This window comes from Castanea sativa, chromosome 6 (genome assembly GCF_040712315.1).
Source record: "Castanea sativa cultivar Marrone di Chiusa Pesio chromosome 6, ASM4071231v1".
Taxonomy (NCBI): domain Eukaryota; kingdom Viridiplantae; phylum Streptophyta; class Magnoliopsida; order Fagales; family Fagaceae; genus Castanea; species Castanea sativa.
The window spans coordinates 21,679,693-21,698,518 of NC_134018.1; the positions used below are offsets into that span (position 1 = coordinate 21,679,693).

The 18,826-nt window shown below is 32.1% G+C and overlaps 1 protein-coding gene across 1 annotated transcript; it reads right to left on the minus strand.

Annotated features, from left to right (window-relative positions):
• Positions 1–1,373: 1,373 nt before the first annotated feature.
• LOC142640365 (putative bifunctional methylthioribulose-1-phosphate dehydratase/enolase-phosphatase E1) lies at positions 1,374–9,477 on the minus strand. The gene is made up of 12 exons (XM_075814425.1): positions 8,917–9,477; positions 8,053–8,189; positions 7,214–7,309; positions 6,937–7,056; positions 6,524–6,613; positions 4,371–4,550; positions 4,067–4,222; positions 3,080–3,229; positions 2,900–3,001; positions 1,959–2,068; positions 1,757–1,875; positions 1,374–1,551 (listed from the first exon to the last, which is right to left on the minus strand). Exons 1-12 carry the CDS (start codon positions 9,140–9,142, stop codon positions 1,460–1,462), a joined length of 1,578 nt encoding a protein of 525 aa, XP_075670540.1. The 5' UTR covers positions 9,143–9,477; the 3' UTR covers positions 1,374–1,459.
• Between the last annotated feature and the right edge of the window lie 9,349 nt (positions 9,478–18,826).

Genomic DNA, 18,826 nt, shown 5'->3' on the forward strand with positions numbered 1-18,826 from the left:
CAGTACTTTTAGCAAAATGTTTTCAGTTTCGATTAAATAAGCTGTTCCTAAACAGATATTAAATATAATTAAGAATAATTCTTGAATGAACTTATTTAGTAGAGTAATTATTCAATACTCTGAGAATATAGTGACGTGGTATTCTTTCTTTTCACATAGTGGTGAGTCTCCTTAATTAAATTTATTGTGAGATCCACCATTCATGTGATAATAAAAGTACTACAATATTGTACGTCAATAGTACTTAATAATTTTCCTATTTAGTGACCCTTGACAAGTTTATATTGTCCTCTAAACATTAATTATGAAATCTGCTACATAGTTGGTGAAACTTTATAGTTACCATTTTAAACATGGACAAGGTTTCTCTCCATAAAATTCTCCTATATTTTTTTATTAGATGTGCATTTTGAAAATTTAACCAATAGATTGCATATTTTTTATGTCCTTAACACACATGTCAAATTTCGTTCAAATCGGATATTATTTATTATTCAATCAATAAACTTATTTTTTATGCACAATTTTAAACCCCAAAAACTTGAAATTTAGACATTTGATTGATGATATAGCTATTGATGTTTAATTTTCTTCAAATTTTGCAAGCATAAAAAATATAATAAAACTATAGAAGCATGTTATTCAATTGTTAAATTTTCAAAATTCACGTTGAATAAAAAGATATTATAAGAGTTTGAAAGGTTTCTTTTTAAAAGAGTCATTTAAACATTCTAAACTAGTCCTTTAAACATTCTAGATGTACCTAATGGTTTAAGATGACAATCCATGATGAGTTCAAATATTTCAATGGTCTTTGATCAATCACAATAAGATTACGATACGATCTGTGTTTGGTTCTAAATTCCCCCCTCTACAAGTGTGTTTTGATATTTTGATTTCTTTAAAGGAAGATAGATTATTGATCAAGGGGATTATCTTTCATTACTTTATAGGGGTACAATTTATCAATGGCTAGAGAATAATAAAGTCGTAAGATGTCCCAAACCGCAATATTTCCAGAATAATTCTAGTGTCATCTAGTGTCACTTTCACACCGCATTTTACCACAACTGTCCTATGTTACAAACTATGATTGCGTTTCAATCACTATCGCATGAACTTACCATTTTTTTCTTTATCACTCGTAATCTACCACGGAGAATAATTGTGACAAAGTGTGTAAAAGTTTGTAGTACTAAAATTATTCATATTTTCACACACAAGCACATTAGCAATTTGAGCCCTGACTTTTCGGAAGAGCATGTGCAAGTGATTTAGGAAAGTATGCAAAAATCTTGATTTAAAAGAATTTCAGGCAAAGCATTAATTAGCACAGATCAAGAGAGGACAGAAGCAGAGCACAAACCACATTGTTTTCAAAACAAGAAAGTTTGTAAATTATATATTTATTCATGGTAATTGTCACATTTCATATTATTACAGAAGAACATCTCTGCCTTCAGATTTCCGAGAATGATTTGATTGTCTTGAACCCATGATTGTCTGGAAGGGGTGCATTTCCCGGCCGGATAGAAATAATCACCTCCAAACCTATAACATGGATTAGTGTTAAATACAATTTAATAATAATAATAATAATAAGAACTGTCAATTGTGTACTAAATTTGCTAGCTATGATAAAGTTCAATCAGTCCTACATAAGTTATGAAGACACAAATAGAACCAATCTATTTGACAGGTTCTCCAATTCCAACAGGATGTCCAGAATCCCAATAAGAATATGAACACAAATTACCTGCTGCCTTTGCAGCTACAGCTTCTTGATAAACATCTGTCACAAATAAAATTTCTGATGGCTTATCAACTCCAAGAGATTCTGAGATTTCAACATAGCTCCGCACTTCTCTTTTATTCCTGTGAGAGATAGAGAGGAGTCAAACTAGGTACCCTTGTGAGTACTAAAAGCAGAGAAGCATTATGGAACTTATACAACTTACCCCACTGTGGTGTCAAAAAATCCAGACAGATATTTTCTTAGATCCCCATAGTTTGTATTTCCAAATATAAGTCTTTGTGCCAACCTGCTACCACTAGAGTATATATACACCTGTTGCACAAGATAGAACAAAATAAACTTTCTAAGAAAATGTATTTCTTAACACCAAATATATGAAGGTATTACATCTAATTATTACTGAAATAGTGGTGTCTTCCAAGGAAAATGATAATTGCTTCAACACCAATTAATTGTTGTGCAATGAAGACCATTTTTCTACAGGTAGTCTAGAGTTTGAGCCTATGAAGACACTCATTCACATAAAAGTAGCATCTCTTCCTTTTTCTTTTTTGGGGGGGGTGAGGGGTGGGGGGTGGTAAGTAAAGGCTATTAAGTATTAACATTTAATCAATGAAGACAAAGTATTAGATCCGACAAAAAAGGGGCTAACTAAAAGAAAAGGAGTGATAATTTTGACTGGGGAATGCGCTTTGAATTTGTATTCAGATTTCAGAGTCAAGGCATAAGACATATCTCTGCGTGGCTTCTAAAAATGCCTTTCCCTCTCCAAGGAGAACTAATCACACCAAAAATGGGATAATTGGAATAGCTGCAGTCATTCCTTTTCAAAGTGTTCTTAGTTTTCACAGACATCCAGTTGAGTGGTCATATTTATAAAACAATGGAAGTCAAATTATATACTCCATAAAAAGCTAGACAACTTGCATTTATGGGTTCTCTCTCACATGTTTGTATCACAAGTGCGTGTGTACTAGTGGGAATTCAAGCAGACATGCATATGACAAGATTCCGTACAATTGCTACAAAGAAAACACTGAAGCGCACACACAGAATTTGAGATGACAAAAAAACAGAAATCCTAAATTCAAAGACATGAAAGGGAAGAAGAGATGGAAAGGGGAGAGGAGGGATGTAAAAGACCTTTGTGCCTAAAGCATGCCACTTCTCCAAAGCTTCTGGTACATCCTCAAAAACTACTCCCTCCAATTCATTATTCTCATATCCAGTTTGCCATATATGACCCTGCATAGACACAAGTCAGCTACAACCAAAAGATAGGATCCATAAGAAATCATATATATTCAATCCAGTTTTGCTTACTTGTAATTGTTTCAAGGCAGTGATCTTCCTATCAGCTCTTATCATTGCTTCCACATTAGCAACCAAAGCAGCAATCACATCCTCTTTCCCTGCATCATCAGAGGGAATGGGCACGGCACCCACAACACCTTGTTTCAGATCATCTTGAACCTGCATTAAGAATAAAGAATAATTTTATGGTTCAGAAATAAATTTTCGAGCAGTCAATTCAGACTTCTTTAACTGCAAGATATGGGCTGAAATGAAATTACAACAAATGTGAACTTTACATGACAACCAAAAACAAAATTAGGGATAAAAATGATAATTGATTAAAACTTAAGAGGGTATAATTTGGATTCTAGCCCAATACATATTATTTATGTCCATTGTAAAAAGTATGAACATAACATAAGACAATTACAAATTATTTTTAACGACAATTTAAAGACTATTAATGTCAAAGGAGTTATTTTTGTATAATTTAAACTATATACAAGTACTTTTATAATAATATTTTTTTTATAAGTTACTTTTATAATAAATATAGAATATGCAACGTCCGAGACCTCTCCCTATCACTACCCACCATACCCCCCCCCCCCCCCGGGGGGGTCACAAGGGATGAAATCAATCCCCCTGTCACCAGTTTTTGAGGAATCCTCCCCCCACATGGGCTAGGGCAGGCCTAATCCCTGCCTAATGGTCCTAATTGACATCGCTGCCCCTGAAGAAGATACAAGAAAAAATTTTAAGTTAAATAAACTCTGACCATCTTTTGACAGTAGCAAGGATAATAAAGATGAGTGATATTACAAAAGGTCAGAATCCTTTTCTTTTTTTTAATGCTTTTTATCAACCACATATATTGTAATATACTTATTAATCAAGCACTCAATATTTTGATGTCACTAGTACCCCCAGTAAAATATCTAAACCTCACACAAATGGGCATAATATTCCACCAAGCACCATTATCAAATCAAAACGCCTGAACAAAATTCTTACTTGGGAGCGCAACAACTTAATATCATCTTGAGTTTCTGCAGTGTCATATGTTGCAGATAGATGCTTCCCTACATTCCCACGTGCATATGGAAAGAGAACCTCAGTAACAAATGAGATGGGAGTAGTAGTCCCTTCAATGTCAAGAACAATGCAACGCTGCAACCCAAATAAAAGAATCATTTTGATTCTATAAAGCATAACAACTTTAAAAAGTCGAACAGAAACCTAATGGTAAATAATATCAATAATGGGTCTAGAATCCCAAGATTTTTCAATAAAAGGGAGAACATTTTCATAAACTTACTCTCAATGGCTCAATTTCATGATTTGAATCTGCCCCTGCCTTCACAGATGTGCTCATATGACCACCACAGCCCAAAACTCCTTTAACATTTCGGATGGGGCCATGGTTTGGAGTAGAGCAGTCCAGACCCAGTTGGTGAAGCTTGATGGCAGCATCAAAAAGATAGTGATAACATTCAGCCTGAGAGGAAAGACACCAATTGAAGAGTAAGTAATAAAATAATCTCTGGGATCCATAAATTGCTCCATCTTTCTTATAGGAAAGTCGTTACATTACAGGGAGTCAACCATATAGAAAAAAGATGACGTGGAGCAAATAGTTCTTAGGCATTGATACACATACAGCTGGGTTTATGTGGTTATACACATACATACTGGTTTTGTTGGGGATTATGGGATAAAAACAATGAAAAGAACAAAAAAAATTGTATGGCTTAGAGAGACTGTCTTTAAGAAAAAAAAAATCACCCCCACTAAAACAGTTCGCTAATGGGTCGTAGACAAATTTGTCTCTAGGATACAACTAAGCCAGAATTCTTCAAGTAAAAAACTTGGAGAATTATGAGAATTTTTCTCTAATGGTGTATCAATCATTTAAAAAAAAATTGAATATGGAAATCATATTAAAAAAATGTAGGGTTGCCCTTGAAAAGGCACTAAAGAACAAAAGAAAAATTGTATGGCTTAGAGGCACAAATGAACCACTGTCTTTAAGAAAAAAATCACCCCTGCTCAAAGAGTTTGCTAATGGGTCGCAAACAAATTTGTTTCCATGATACAACTAAGCCAGAATTCTTCAAATAAAAAATTTGGAGAATTACGTGACTTTTTCTCTAATGGAGTAAAAATCTATTAAAAAATAAAATAAAAAACTGAATATGAAACCATATAAAAAACAATATAGGGTTGCCTTTGAAAAGGAACTAATGAATAGTCACTTTGGTTGATACAAGCCCTCCAAAATGTGTCTTGTCTGTTACTGGTTGTTAAACACTGACAAAGTCTCATTACCCTCATTTTCCTGCAGAAACAGGACATTCTATAATTTCTCGCTTAAGCAAGACTGACCTCACTCAAGCAAGCTTCATGTTTTTGCTTAAGTGGACTTTAAGTGACCATCAAGCAAGCCCTTGCCCAAGCTTGCTCTTACCCAACTGTACCTTCACCTATTCCTCACTCAAGCAGGCTCACTGAAGTCCTGATAGCACTATTCTGTTTGCCGATCTGTGTACTCAGTTTCCCGATCACACTTACATTACTCTATGGCCTTGCTTGAGTTGGCCTAAAACTTTTTTTTCTAATTTCTTTTTTCTTAATTACTTTCCTCCAATTTAAGATCATCTATATATTGGAACATACACTTGTGTATACTTATATACAACAATCACCCACTAAGTTGTAATACCCACATCCAGTTTAATTGACATTTTATCATGCATAAAGGAAAGTGTCTTTCAACTTAAACCTCCCTTAGCGTCATAATCCCAAGACTCCAAGAAGTTAAGGTGGCCTAAACATAAAGAAAAACTCTTTGCCTTGGGGCAGGAGAAGACACACACGAAAGTGTCCTAAACACCTTATATCCAATGAGCATTTCCAAAACCAATCCACAATAGTAATCTACTATTTTATAAGAATAACTGCAATGAGAATTTTCCCCAAAGTTGTTGTCCAGACAAAAATTTTTACTTTCATAGGTAACTTCACAAATTGTATAGGTTGAAAGAGTTGACAGAGCTATAGTAAGAACAAAGGCTATACATATGCTAAAAAAGAATTGCAGGAAACATGAAGGCAGAAACTCAAAGCACAAAGAGCAACAAGCCAACAACTTTCAACAAGAAGCAATAACAATGCCAAGATTACAAAAATCCCAAATGAATGGATCAACACATATAAGGTACTTTAAGACAATAATAATTCTTGTATCAGTCAAATGACTGAACAACTCACTGCTACTCCATGACTCAAAAGCAAAGTCTATATGGTTCAGGAAGCAAAATGCTAACATTTAATAGAAAGATGCCAGTAGAGTTGGGGATCATACTAGTTTCCAAAAGCACCCATGAAAATGCCATGATTTGTCACCAACGATGTATATTTAAAAGATGCAATGAACCAATTTGATTCACATCTTACATAGGTAACACAAACCTGAGTTTTTGCGCTGATCCAAGAGTCTCCCCATATATATATGCCATGGTTACGAACAAGAACAGCTGTTGTTTTTGGGTAGGCTTCAATCTACAGTATGTGAAGGCAATTTTAATTATTCTAAAGCATTATAGAGAAATTTCCATCATAACAGTTCAGAAGGTTGCCAGAGTAAGCATCCATCAAGAAAGATAATGAAATTTAGTTATAGAGGAAAATATGTACATAGTTTTCTAATATATGAACCTATGTACTTACATGCTTGTATTATAAGGTTGTACTCCGTAGTAATATTAATCTTTTTTTGTTTCTCAAAAAGCACCAGGAAAATAAAAGCACAATGTACCATCCACAAATTGATATTTTAAGGCAATTGAATCATCATGCAGAGTGAAATGTATAACAAAACATACAGCTTTAGCAAGAGATTCAGTCAGCTCAAATTCATAAGCAGTGTTCTCTATTATGGGGACCACAAGTTCATCATAATAACCATGCCCTTTGATTCCCTTTATCATTTCCATGTGAGTGATCTGCAAATTTGCCAACAAGCATGACCAAGTCAAAGAAAGAAATAAAGTGGGAAAAAGCCATGGGTAAAGCTAGTTGTAGAAAGGCTAACCACTTTAAAACATTAGCGAATAGATAAAATTTATTACTGCTTAAACACACCAAAAATAAAAAACTTACTCGAAATTCTTTTGATAATGGATTTAGCATTGTTACAAGACAAGATTCGATTCCATGACTGTGGATAACAGCCCCAGCATTACACATGTCATATGCCTGAGAAAAAAAGGGTCAGCTAGGCATCAATTGTGACTTTATTAATGAAAAACACAAGATCAAGAAATTTAAAAATAAAAATAAAATAAAACAGAAGTCGCCCAACAAAGATCTAATGATTAATGATCATTCCAATTAAAATTCATAACCATATCTTCATTCCCAAGAGTATTTGAAAGAAGAGAGACATAGACTACAGCATGAGTCAACAGTTAGGTGAGGCCTCTATAATTGATGCAACATGCTTTCACATGCACAACTAAAGTTGATGAAAACTTCTTATTACAGGATTGTCAAGGACCAGTCTCCAGAAAACACTTTACAACTCCAGGATCATGCAACAAACAAGGTCAACTAAAAATGCCAAATATCCGCAATAAAAGCTGTTGAAGTTGAGATTCAAAAGCAACATGCTTCATTTGCATCAACAACGTTCGTACCTCAAACAAAAACAGAATATAGTAATGGAAAAAATCTCATCTGAAAATGTTAAACAAAAGTTTTTCCCTCAAATCTCAGTCACTTTTACTTTTTTGTTTCAAGCTCCTGTTCTTATCATAAATACGTCTACAAATATACATGAGCTCAACTTTAATACAGAAAACTGCACAACACATAACCCAATCTGGATTCATATAGAATTCAGAGTAGCTTGATCTCTGGATTGATCAAGCAATATCCAGACAAAAAGAATCTCACAGTTAGCTGATATTAATTATTCAAGAAGCACAGATTATTGATACCTTCAAGAAAAGAGGACCACAATCAGAGCATTTAGGAGGCTTATGTGGATATGGTTTAGGAGAGGGCTCCCACAAGAAAGACCCTTCTGGAGATAACACATACATATCCTCTGGCACCATTCTCTCCTTCTGAACACCTACAGACATTACAAAACACCCAAATTACTTATTTATTTATATTGATAAGTAAAAAACGCCCAGATTATTGAGCTCATATGATCAATACTCAAATATTAAAATACTCATGAGAATACACAGCACACACAATTAACCTCAATTCATATCTCCAGTGCTCAAATAACAGAGGAATCCACAACATAGATAATTGGCCAAGGAATGAACCAGCATGGAAGGATGCACAAAACAAAACTGAGCACAAATAACAAATACCCAGAAATCAAACAGCATAGAAGAGCACAAATAAATACACATTTGGGCTTGAAAAACAAATGCCCAGACTAAACATAAATTACCAAGACCCAGAAATGAAACAACCAAAAGAACAAACAAAACAACAAGTTTAAAACTTGAATTACACATCATTACCGGATGAGCATGGATAGTCTACACCCAGAGACCAAAATGATTTAGAAGAACCCCAAGTGTGCAATTAGCTTGAACAACACAATCCTAGAAAACCAATCAAAAATTGGAACACAAGCAGAAAACTTGAATTACACACTATTCCCAGATGAGCATGAACAATCCAGAAGAACCCAAGTGTGCAATTAGCTCGAACAACACAATCCCAGAAAATCAAACGAAAATTGGAACACAAGTTGGCGAGCAAAGAATGAAGATTACCCAGAAAAAAAAAAAAGAAAAAAAAGCAGTGGTAACAAAGATTGAGGAAGAGCAACACACCAGAGGGGGACATGACGATGAGTTGGTGAGGCTTAGGGATGGAGTCATCGTGGACCTTGATGGTGATGCTACCACCTGTCCCAGACACCCAACCAAGATTGTAGAACTGGCGGCAAAGGTCTGAGATCAAAGACTTTGTGTCCTTCACTGCCTTGCTCTCCAGGTATGCCTGTGAAGCTGAACCCACCTTCACTCCATTCACTGCAACTGCAGGCACTGCTGCCATTTTTGATTCTACACACAGAAAAAGAGAGAGAGAGAGGGACAGTGTGTGTGTGGATTTAGCTTATAATGTAGTCTGCGTTCAGTTTGTGATATAGACAAGACAGAGAGAGAATGGGTGTGTGAGATTTTGTGAGCTAACATAACATGAGAATATTTGTTAGAGTTTGGTTACAATTTGGTGACTAAATTGTGGGTTTTGATTGGATGAAAAAAGGAAACATAGCGGAACGTCTTAACCTGTGCTTGTGTGAGTTTAACCTTTTTTTTTTGTTCTTTTAGAGTCGTGTGTGAATTTAATTGGTTTGGGTTTTGACTCTCAAAAAGCATAATTGGTTTGGGTTTTGTCTTGGGATTTTTGATCTTAATGTAGGAGGAGTATTTATTATTTTGGGTTTAATGAAGGATTAATGGCTTGCATAAAATCAAAATCTGTTTTGCAATTTGCAATGCTCAAGGGTTTTTTTTTTTTTTTTTTTTTTTTAATAATTGTTAATGCGGTCATATGGGCTTGCCTAAGATTTTGAATTAATGGCATTTCATGTTTCATGCATTTATTTGAAGGCTCTTACTTATAGAGCAACAACTGTGACGAGTTTGGTCTTCTCGATATTCACATGAGCTCTTAATGGTTAATACTACCTAAAAAAAAAAAAAAAACTCTTAATATTATACGGAAGCATGTTGTGCGTTGTCACGTAAACATTAAATTATGGACAAAATTTTGTTATAAGAAATCTTTTTTTAAATTTTTTTTACAGAATATTATTAGAAATCTTAGGTGTTGTATCCTATGTTATCCCATTAAATGCAAGCATATGACTAATAATTTAGAGAAATGATATATCCACAACATTTTTACAACATTTTTACAACAAATCCTAAGTGGCAGGATGTTACTGGTTGTTATTGTTGGGGCAAAAAAGTAATCTTAGTGTTAGGTTCAAATTTGAACTAATAACAACTAACCACCTATGATTTGTTGTAAAAATGTTGTAAAAATGTTGTGGACGTAGCACCTCTCAATAATTTAATGAGAAAATTTATGACCACAATTTTTTTTTGAGAAGTGTTAAGTTCACAATATATTTACAACACTTTCACAATAAATTATAAGTGGTAAGTTGTTACCGGTTTTAATTTGAATCTACAACTTAAATTACTTTTTGCCAACCATAGCCATTAACAACTGGTCACATGTATTTTGTTGTGAAAATATTATAGACATAGCATCTTTTTTTGCCATAACTTTAATGTGATAAATTATGAGTGATAAAGATAAAATGTTGGACTCATATAAAAGAGATAGGCAACTGCTCATAGTTTGCTACATCAAAGTCATGGCAAAAAAAAAAAAAATTTGTTGTCCTGCAACCACTCAAAAAGAATAATAATACATTTTATATTTAATTGTACGACAAAATCTACTATTAGACTTTTGTTATTTACTAATTTTTTATTTTTTTATTTACTTTTCTAAATTTTAGGTTTAGGTTTAGTATTTTCTTGCTTTTAGGTGCATTTTATATTTTTTAAGGAATTTCCCTCAAAGCAGGGTGAGACATGCTTTTAGAGAAGCAAACTTTTGTGTTGATGCCTTGGCCAGAAGGGGTGTATCACAACTTGAGGATTTTGCTATTTTTTATTACCCTCTATCGGAGGATGTTAACACTTTTGTAAACTCAGATATGTATGGATTGTACTATAGCAGACTCATAGCAGCTAACTTTGCTTCTTTAGCCATTCTGGCCGTTTAATGTTTAATGAAGTTTCCGTTTTTCACCCAAAAAAAAAGGTCTTTCTTATCAAAAGAACAATTTTTTTTTTAGTCAAATTAAAGTCCTATTATGGTAGGGCATCAATGTGGATTTATTTTAGAATATACTTTCTTATCAGCAAAGTTTATAAACATTTTTTCATATTCATAATTTAGTTTAATACAAATTTATACTTTTGCTTCATATTTTTCTAGTGAATTTCAAGCTATCTACAAGGAACCCCCGTGGATTTTTTTAAAGTAGATGTATTCTGCTTCTTGTGGCTTTTGTACCGTATCAGTTGATATCAAAACTTTGACTTATTCTGGTCTTGTGGCTAGTACGAAACGATAACAATTCCAATGACAAAAATCATCAAATATCAACATGACAGCCAGCAAGAATTATGATGCATACAACAAGCACTCACAAATATCTTTGTTAGAATAGTGTCTTTAGAGCATGGAAACAATATGGATAAATATAATAATCACGGAAACATTACTCTCGGGCAACCTATTGGTAAACAGGATTTTAATAGGCCTTATAAAAGAATAGCAACCTTTAATGGTTGTTTTTATAATAAATAAATAAATAAAATTTGATTGGTGACTTAAACTAGAAGATTTATTTGACTGTATGAATACTCTGATGAGAGAAAAGTTACACTTACTTTGTATAAACTTAGTGGATATGCCTTAAGTTGGTGGGAATACATATAGTCTGATAGAATTCAACAAGTTAAAGACACAATTCATTCATGGCCAAGGATGAAAAAGATGATTTCTATTAAATTTTATCCTTGGAATTATGATGAAATATTGTCATGTACAAAACCAAATTACTAGCCAAAAAGTTCATATTTGGTAAATTATTTTGAAGAGCCCTATATTCCACATTAAGGGAGGAATTACATGTTGAAGAAAATATAAGGTTTTCTAGGGAAATTAATGAAAACCTCATTATAAAAGAAGATCTTGAAATTGAAATTGTGGAGGAGATTAATGAAAATCCTATTATAGAGAAAGATATTGAAGTCAAGACGGTAGAGACTAGGAAGGAAGAAATTGAAGACAAAAATTTCAATGATCTCGGTGAAATCAAATCAAATGAGTGCAAGTCTCAAACTCCAATTATTTTGGTGGGAGGCACCAAACGAAAGTTTTGATTCAATCACTGACTCTTATTTGGTGAATTTTGCCAATTGCATGAAAACCAAGAAGAAAGAATCTCAAGTTGCTCAGTTGATGACTTTCAAGTTTGGCAAGTGTGGGCGCAATGTGCGGTCATGCCTTTAGGAGTACACCTCAGCCGAGTGGACTAGGGCAAAGAAAAACAGATTGAGTCGCCACCTAGTTTTATTGTCTAGGAACCATGTATATAGTGCCCTTATGTGGAAGGACTAGTCTTACTACTAGAGTATGGGTTCAGAGTTTAGGTACGGTCTTGGAAAGGTGTTAGACACCCAAAACCACTCGATTCGTGGGCTGGCTTCCACTCATTGTGTCTTAAGTCTTAATCCTATTAAAGACATATTCAACATTGCATCTAAACACGAACACACACTAGCATACATCTAAGCATACATCTAAGCATACAACAAGTAATTTCATCCCAAACCTAACATACATCTATCATGCTTCATATCACATCACAAATCCTAGCATTCATCTATCATGCTTCTCATCACATCACAAACCCTAGCATTCATCTATCATATATGGCATCCATTACATCCAAGGTAGAAGCATGTATATATCAAATCAAGGTAGACGTCAAATAAATCATATAATCATTCAAAGCATGGCATATAGACTTGCATATACATGTTCAACTAAGGAAGATAAAGCTCTTATAACAAATAAATGCATGACTTACTTTACTCACCTTACTATATCTCACACCTATGGCATTAATGCATGAACATGTGAATACGTGTTCATGGTATTAAAGCAAGAAAAGGAAAAGAAACCCCAATCTAGCATGTTAAAGGCAAACAAGCAATTAAACAGAAAAACAAGGACTCAAAAACATACAAGGAAGTCAAAATAGAGGCATAATGGGTGAAAGAAATAAAGAAACAGAAGCACAAGTATGCGTGCACATATATAGGCATGCATACGCATACATAGGCATGCATACGCATACATAGGCATGCATACTCATGTCAATTGTATGCATACAAATACTTCGAGTCTACATACGCATGCAGAGGCATGGGCACGGGCACGCAAACACACCCAAACCCAAACCCTAACTCGAAAACAAAAATGCAGAAAAATGAAAAAAACTTAAATCTAACAACCAAACATGCATTGAAACATAAAAGAAACATAAAAACAAACAAAGCAAACATGTTATAATATAAAGGAAGCAAATAAACAAACTAAAAACAATATTAAAGTGGCAGAAATGAAGAAGAGAGGTTAGAACATATACCTCAAAAATGAACGTTTTTTAAATTAATTTTGACCATTCCTCTCAGTCAAATCTATTCACAATCAAAATAAAAATGATTAGTAAATTTCAAAATTCAAGGATCGAGACCAGAAAATGTCTCAATTATAATAAAATTGACTTGAAGATGTTTTGTGAAAAACTTCATCTTTGATTCATTATTTCTAGTATATCTTAGGTTTTCTTTTAAGATTTTCTGTGTGTTTTGAAAAGGTACCGGGTATGGTTTTATATAGTGAGAAAATAGGGTTTTGGAACGGCTCCTAGATGATGTGAGATTCTTTCCAAACCTCAACATTAATGCAAAAAACTTGTCTTTCTTAGGTTTCTAAAACCTTAACTGCGTACGTAGGTCCTGGCCTACGTACATAGCCTCAGGGTTTTCTTGACCTTTTATTTTTCAAAAATAGATTTATTTGCCCATAAAAAGTTATATTTTCTATTTTAACACCTCTCAAGTCAATTTGTAATCTAATTGAGTCATAAACCAACCTTGATCCTTAGAATTATGACATCATTAGGGAATGGGGGCCTAAGTCGTAAGGGGTATAAAATGCGGTGTCCACAACAAGAAGATAGAAGATAAAGTATTCAAAGTATTTGTTTGATTGGCATGGAAGATTTTAGATCTCGAATATCAACTCAAGGACGAGTTTTTTCCAAGTGATGGGATCTAATGTTGGACAAAATCTACTATTATACTTTTGTTATTTATTATTTTTTAAATTTTTATATAATTTTTAGAAATTTAGTCTTAGGCTTAGTATGTCCTTGATTTTATGTGCATTTAATGTGTTTTAAGTCAAATTAGAGTCCTATTATGGCTAGGAAGCAATTAAGATTTTTTTAAGAATATATTTTCTTGTCAAACAAGTTTTCCAAAGCCTTTAAATTTGCCTCCAAGTTTGTAAAAGTTTATTCAAATTTAGAACTCGGTTTAATAAAAATTCAAACTTTTGTCTCTATATTTTCTGGTAGATTCCAAATCATCTCTCTTTGTAGATTCGAGAAACTCTCGTGGATTCAAGGTTATTTTCTTGAAGTAGATGTGTTCTACTATTGTAGCTTTTGTACTATATCAATATTGCATAGAAAATGTTGTCACGTGCTTTAATTTAATTGAAAAACCTAAGCATGATTAAGTATTTTTTGCTATAATACTCCCTTTTATAAGTGTTTTTTTATGGAAAACATGAGCACAATTTGTGCTTTGTAAATTTGCACCACTTTTATTTAAAACAGGATCACACCTTGCATACAAGTCATTTGATCACGATGTAGATCTTTTTATTTTGATCAGAGTCATTGTATATTTGTGTTATATTGTGAGCATAATATTTGCATAACTGGAGCCTTGTGAATTATATCTATATATAAATTTTTTATTATATAAGGTTTTAATATTTTTAAGTTGATTTATTTTTTTTGTTAATTTTATTATTACATTTTTAACTTTCTACTTATTCGATTTTTAGCTAATTATTTATTAATTTAATCTCTTCAACACTAAACTGCTTTCATCTAAAGTTCTCTAAGACCATTTATAATGTGATAGCTTTTTTAACTTCCGATTACCTATTGTTGGAATTTTTTGGCTTATAATTATCCGATGAAATTATGATTTATAGTTTGGATTTGGAGATGTACACTTTGTATTTATAATTTGGATTTATAGACTTACTAGTCGCTAACCCGTGCTATGTATAGAAACTTATTTATTTGTGAGGTAGACTAAAATAATTTTATAAAAATTTAAGAAAATACACCATTGCATGATTTGCTCTTGTATGACTTCAATTTGTGTTACAATTGATGAAGAAGTCTAAAAGACCAAAAAAATTAAAGAATCAAATGATTCACTACTTATAAATTATTGAGACAAAACAAAATATATATGACTAAACAATAGAGAAATATAAGAGAAAGATAAGTTACATTTAAAAGAATAATTTCAATTATTGAAAGCTGTAAAAAATGGCTAAAGAGAGTTCGGTGATTCATGTATGAAAATTACTTCTCAAAAAATACATGAAAAACCATAAAATAAATTTTTTTTTTAACAAAGTAGAGGAGAAGAAAATAACATAAGAATAGCTCATACCTCTACTCGGCCATAAAAAAAAATGGGGTTTGTTTTACTTTAATAATGTTCATGATTAACCTCCCAAATTTGGAGATAAATTGCCCGTTTGGATCTGGATTATTGTGTTTTGCGTTTTGCTTTTTACGTTTTTTTCCTCTCTTTTTTTTTTCGTTTTTGCTGTGGGGGACAAAACACGTCATGCACGAACTGTGCGCGCACTGTTCACGCACTTTTTCAGCAATTTTTTTTATTAAAAATGGGTCTCGTAGTACTATTCACACATTTAAAAATTATTTTACTACAGTATTTTCAGTTTTCAGTTTTTAATTTTCAGCAATAAGTTCTATCCAAACAAACTCAAATTATCAATGTTTGAGTTTGAGTTTAAGTTAGACTTGTTAGAGAAATAGAGTTTTACTCCTTGTTAAGTTTAAATTTAAAAATTTAAAAAAAAAATTTAAAAACAATGACAATGATGAGTTTGAGTTTAAGTTAGACTTGTTAGAGAAATAGAGTTTTACTCTTTGTTAAGTTTGGACTAAACAAAAATAATTTTATTTAAATAAAATAATAATTTTATTTAGATATTGTACTAACGTGAAAAATTGTGAGATCTTTAGGAGTTTCAGTTTTATATATATATACTAGTCGTTAACTCATACTATGCACGAGAACCTACCTATTTGTGAGGTAGACTAAAATAATTTTATAAAAAATTTAAGAAAATACACCATTGCATGATTTGCTCTTGTATGACTTTAATTTGTGTTACAATTTGATGAAGAAGCCATTTCTTGAACGTGCAATGACTTATAAAAAATTTGTCAAACAGTTTCAAATACTGCAAAATAAAATAGCCCAAAAAATCAGATATTAAAACTTCTGAAATACCAAAATAATAAAAGAATCGGATGATTCATTGCTTAGAAATTATTGAAACAAAACAAAATATATATGACTAAACAATACACAAATATAAGAGAAATATGGATTACATTCAAAAGAATAATTTCAATTATTGCTAGCTTTTTTGTCTTGCAAAATTTCTAGAAGATCGAAAATCAATAGCTATGTTATCATTCAAATGTTAAAATCTCAAGTTTTGTAGTCTAAAATGATGCATAAAAAATAAGTTAATAGATCGAGTAGTAAATAAAATATGATTGACACAAAATTTTATGTGTATTGAAAACATAAAGAACATGCAATCCAATAGTTAGATTTTCAAAATATGAAACCATATTAATTTTTTAAGTGAGTTTGTAGTTTTAGGCTACAATTAAGTTTGTAACTAAACTTTGTCCATTAAATAATGCAAAGACATTTTGTATACAAATAAATGGGCACAAACTAAGTGAATCAACATTAAAACTTTATTATTAATTTATTATTATTATTTTTCATTTTAAATTTTATAATTACAATGGGGGAGAGGAATTTCAATCCTAGATGTCATGAAAATGCAAGGATATGCCAATTAATTGAGTTATAAGACTTAAGTAACTAGAAATAACATTTCAATCCATATTATTTGCTCCAAGATGATTGTGTTTTTACCATTGATCCAAAACATCTATGGTCAACTAATAGTTTTTTTTTATTAAAATTTGATAAATAATGTATAAACTCTTAATTTAACAAAAGAAAATAGAGATTAGCAACTTTTTCCTTTAAGATTTTTAAGTACATCAAAGAGTACAAATTTAATGTTTACCCTTTATTTAACGGAAAAAGGTCGGCTATAAACTTAGTTGTGGCCAATAGTTACAACTCCACTCAATATTTTTTTTATTAAATATAAATTTTGATAATAATAAATAAAATCTAATTGGCATGAAATTTGGCATGGGCGTTAAGGACATAAAGAGCATGTAATTTGACGATTAGATTTTCAAAATATGTAGCCATATTAATTTTTTTTTAGTGGGAGTTGTAGTCATTAGTGACAACAAACTTTGTAGCTCAACTTTGTCCTTATTTAACACAAGAAAATATTTGACAAGCAAATTATTTTGGAAAATGCTTTTTGTAACAAATAAGGAAATTAATTTTTAATAGCTAAGCATCATATGATGGGAGATTTCGAATGTTAAAGTGACATTAAAGACACGTTTGGTAGATTGTAACATTAATTGCATAATATAAGAATACAAATTGATGTAATATAATGCTTATTACTATTCATTTGTTTGGTGACAACACAATAATAAATAAACCCTGAAGCTAATGAAATGAAAACATTTTAAATCAATCTTAAGATATATTTTAGGAAATATCTTACTTATTCCTCATTTTAAAGAATATCTATTCATAAGGAATGACTATTTCCTATAATAAAAACGTAACCAAACTACTAAATAGTTAAACCATAGGAATAACTATTACATATAGTACTTATTATAGTCTACCAAGTATATCCTAAGTTAATTTGAGTTCCATGGAAAGCAAAGATCATATTGGCCGGTGAGGTAATTAAACTTACATGGACCAGCAGGCCTAATCTTCCAAAAGCAGTTACTGTATTGAGGATGGTCTCTATCAAATACGTAGATATCAAACCAATGGAACTCATTTGACCAATGAAAAGTACAGTAGAATAGGGTAGTGCCCTTAGCATTTGGTCGAAAGTTGAATTTAAAGAGGCCATCTGGATACTTGATTAATTGGACACCAAGATCATCATCATCAGATTTGCAATGAATGGTAAGATCCAAGCCCTAACCTAAATCATTCAAGACTTCTACAAATACTCTCTGCCTTAAAACCCTAAATCCTCCAACGGTGTCAAAACTAGTCATAGATAAAATAAGTAATATTAACAACAATACAATTCTACTGAAAAAACTCATACTGTATTCTTGAACACTATGTTTGATAGGTACATTGATGTTTTACATATGTATCATTTTATAGACCAAATATAATCCCACATTCAATGTTATAATCATAAATTTGGCAACATTAAGTTTCCTTGAATATGGGGTCAAATCGGCCATTTACCACTTTTCGCGGAAATTATTAGCAAAATACCATTGTTTGCAAAATAAGTAGGAATATACCACTTTTTTGAAACTCGAGTTCATGAAACTCAAGTTTGCTGTGTAAATCGAGTTTTAAACACTCGAGTTTCATAAATAAATTAAAAAAAAAATTGTGCTAACGTGGATTTCTTTATTGAAAAAATGCTACATGGAACTCGAGCTTGGTAAACTCGAGTTCCATGCAACACAATACTCGAGCTTAGCAAGCTTGAGTTCTTTGTAAATACAAAACTCAAGCATAATGCTCTTTTTTTTTCTTCTATGGTACTTGAGCTTATTAGACTCGAGTTCCTTGTAATATGGAACTCGAGTTTGGTAAGATTAAGTTCCTTATATATATATATACCATT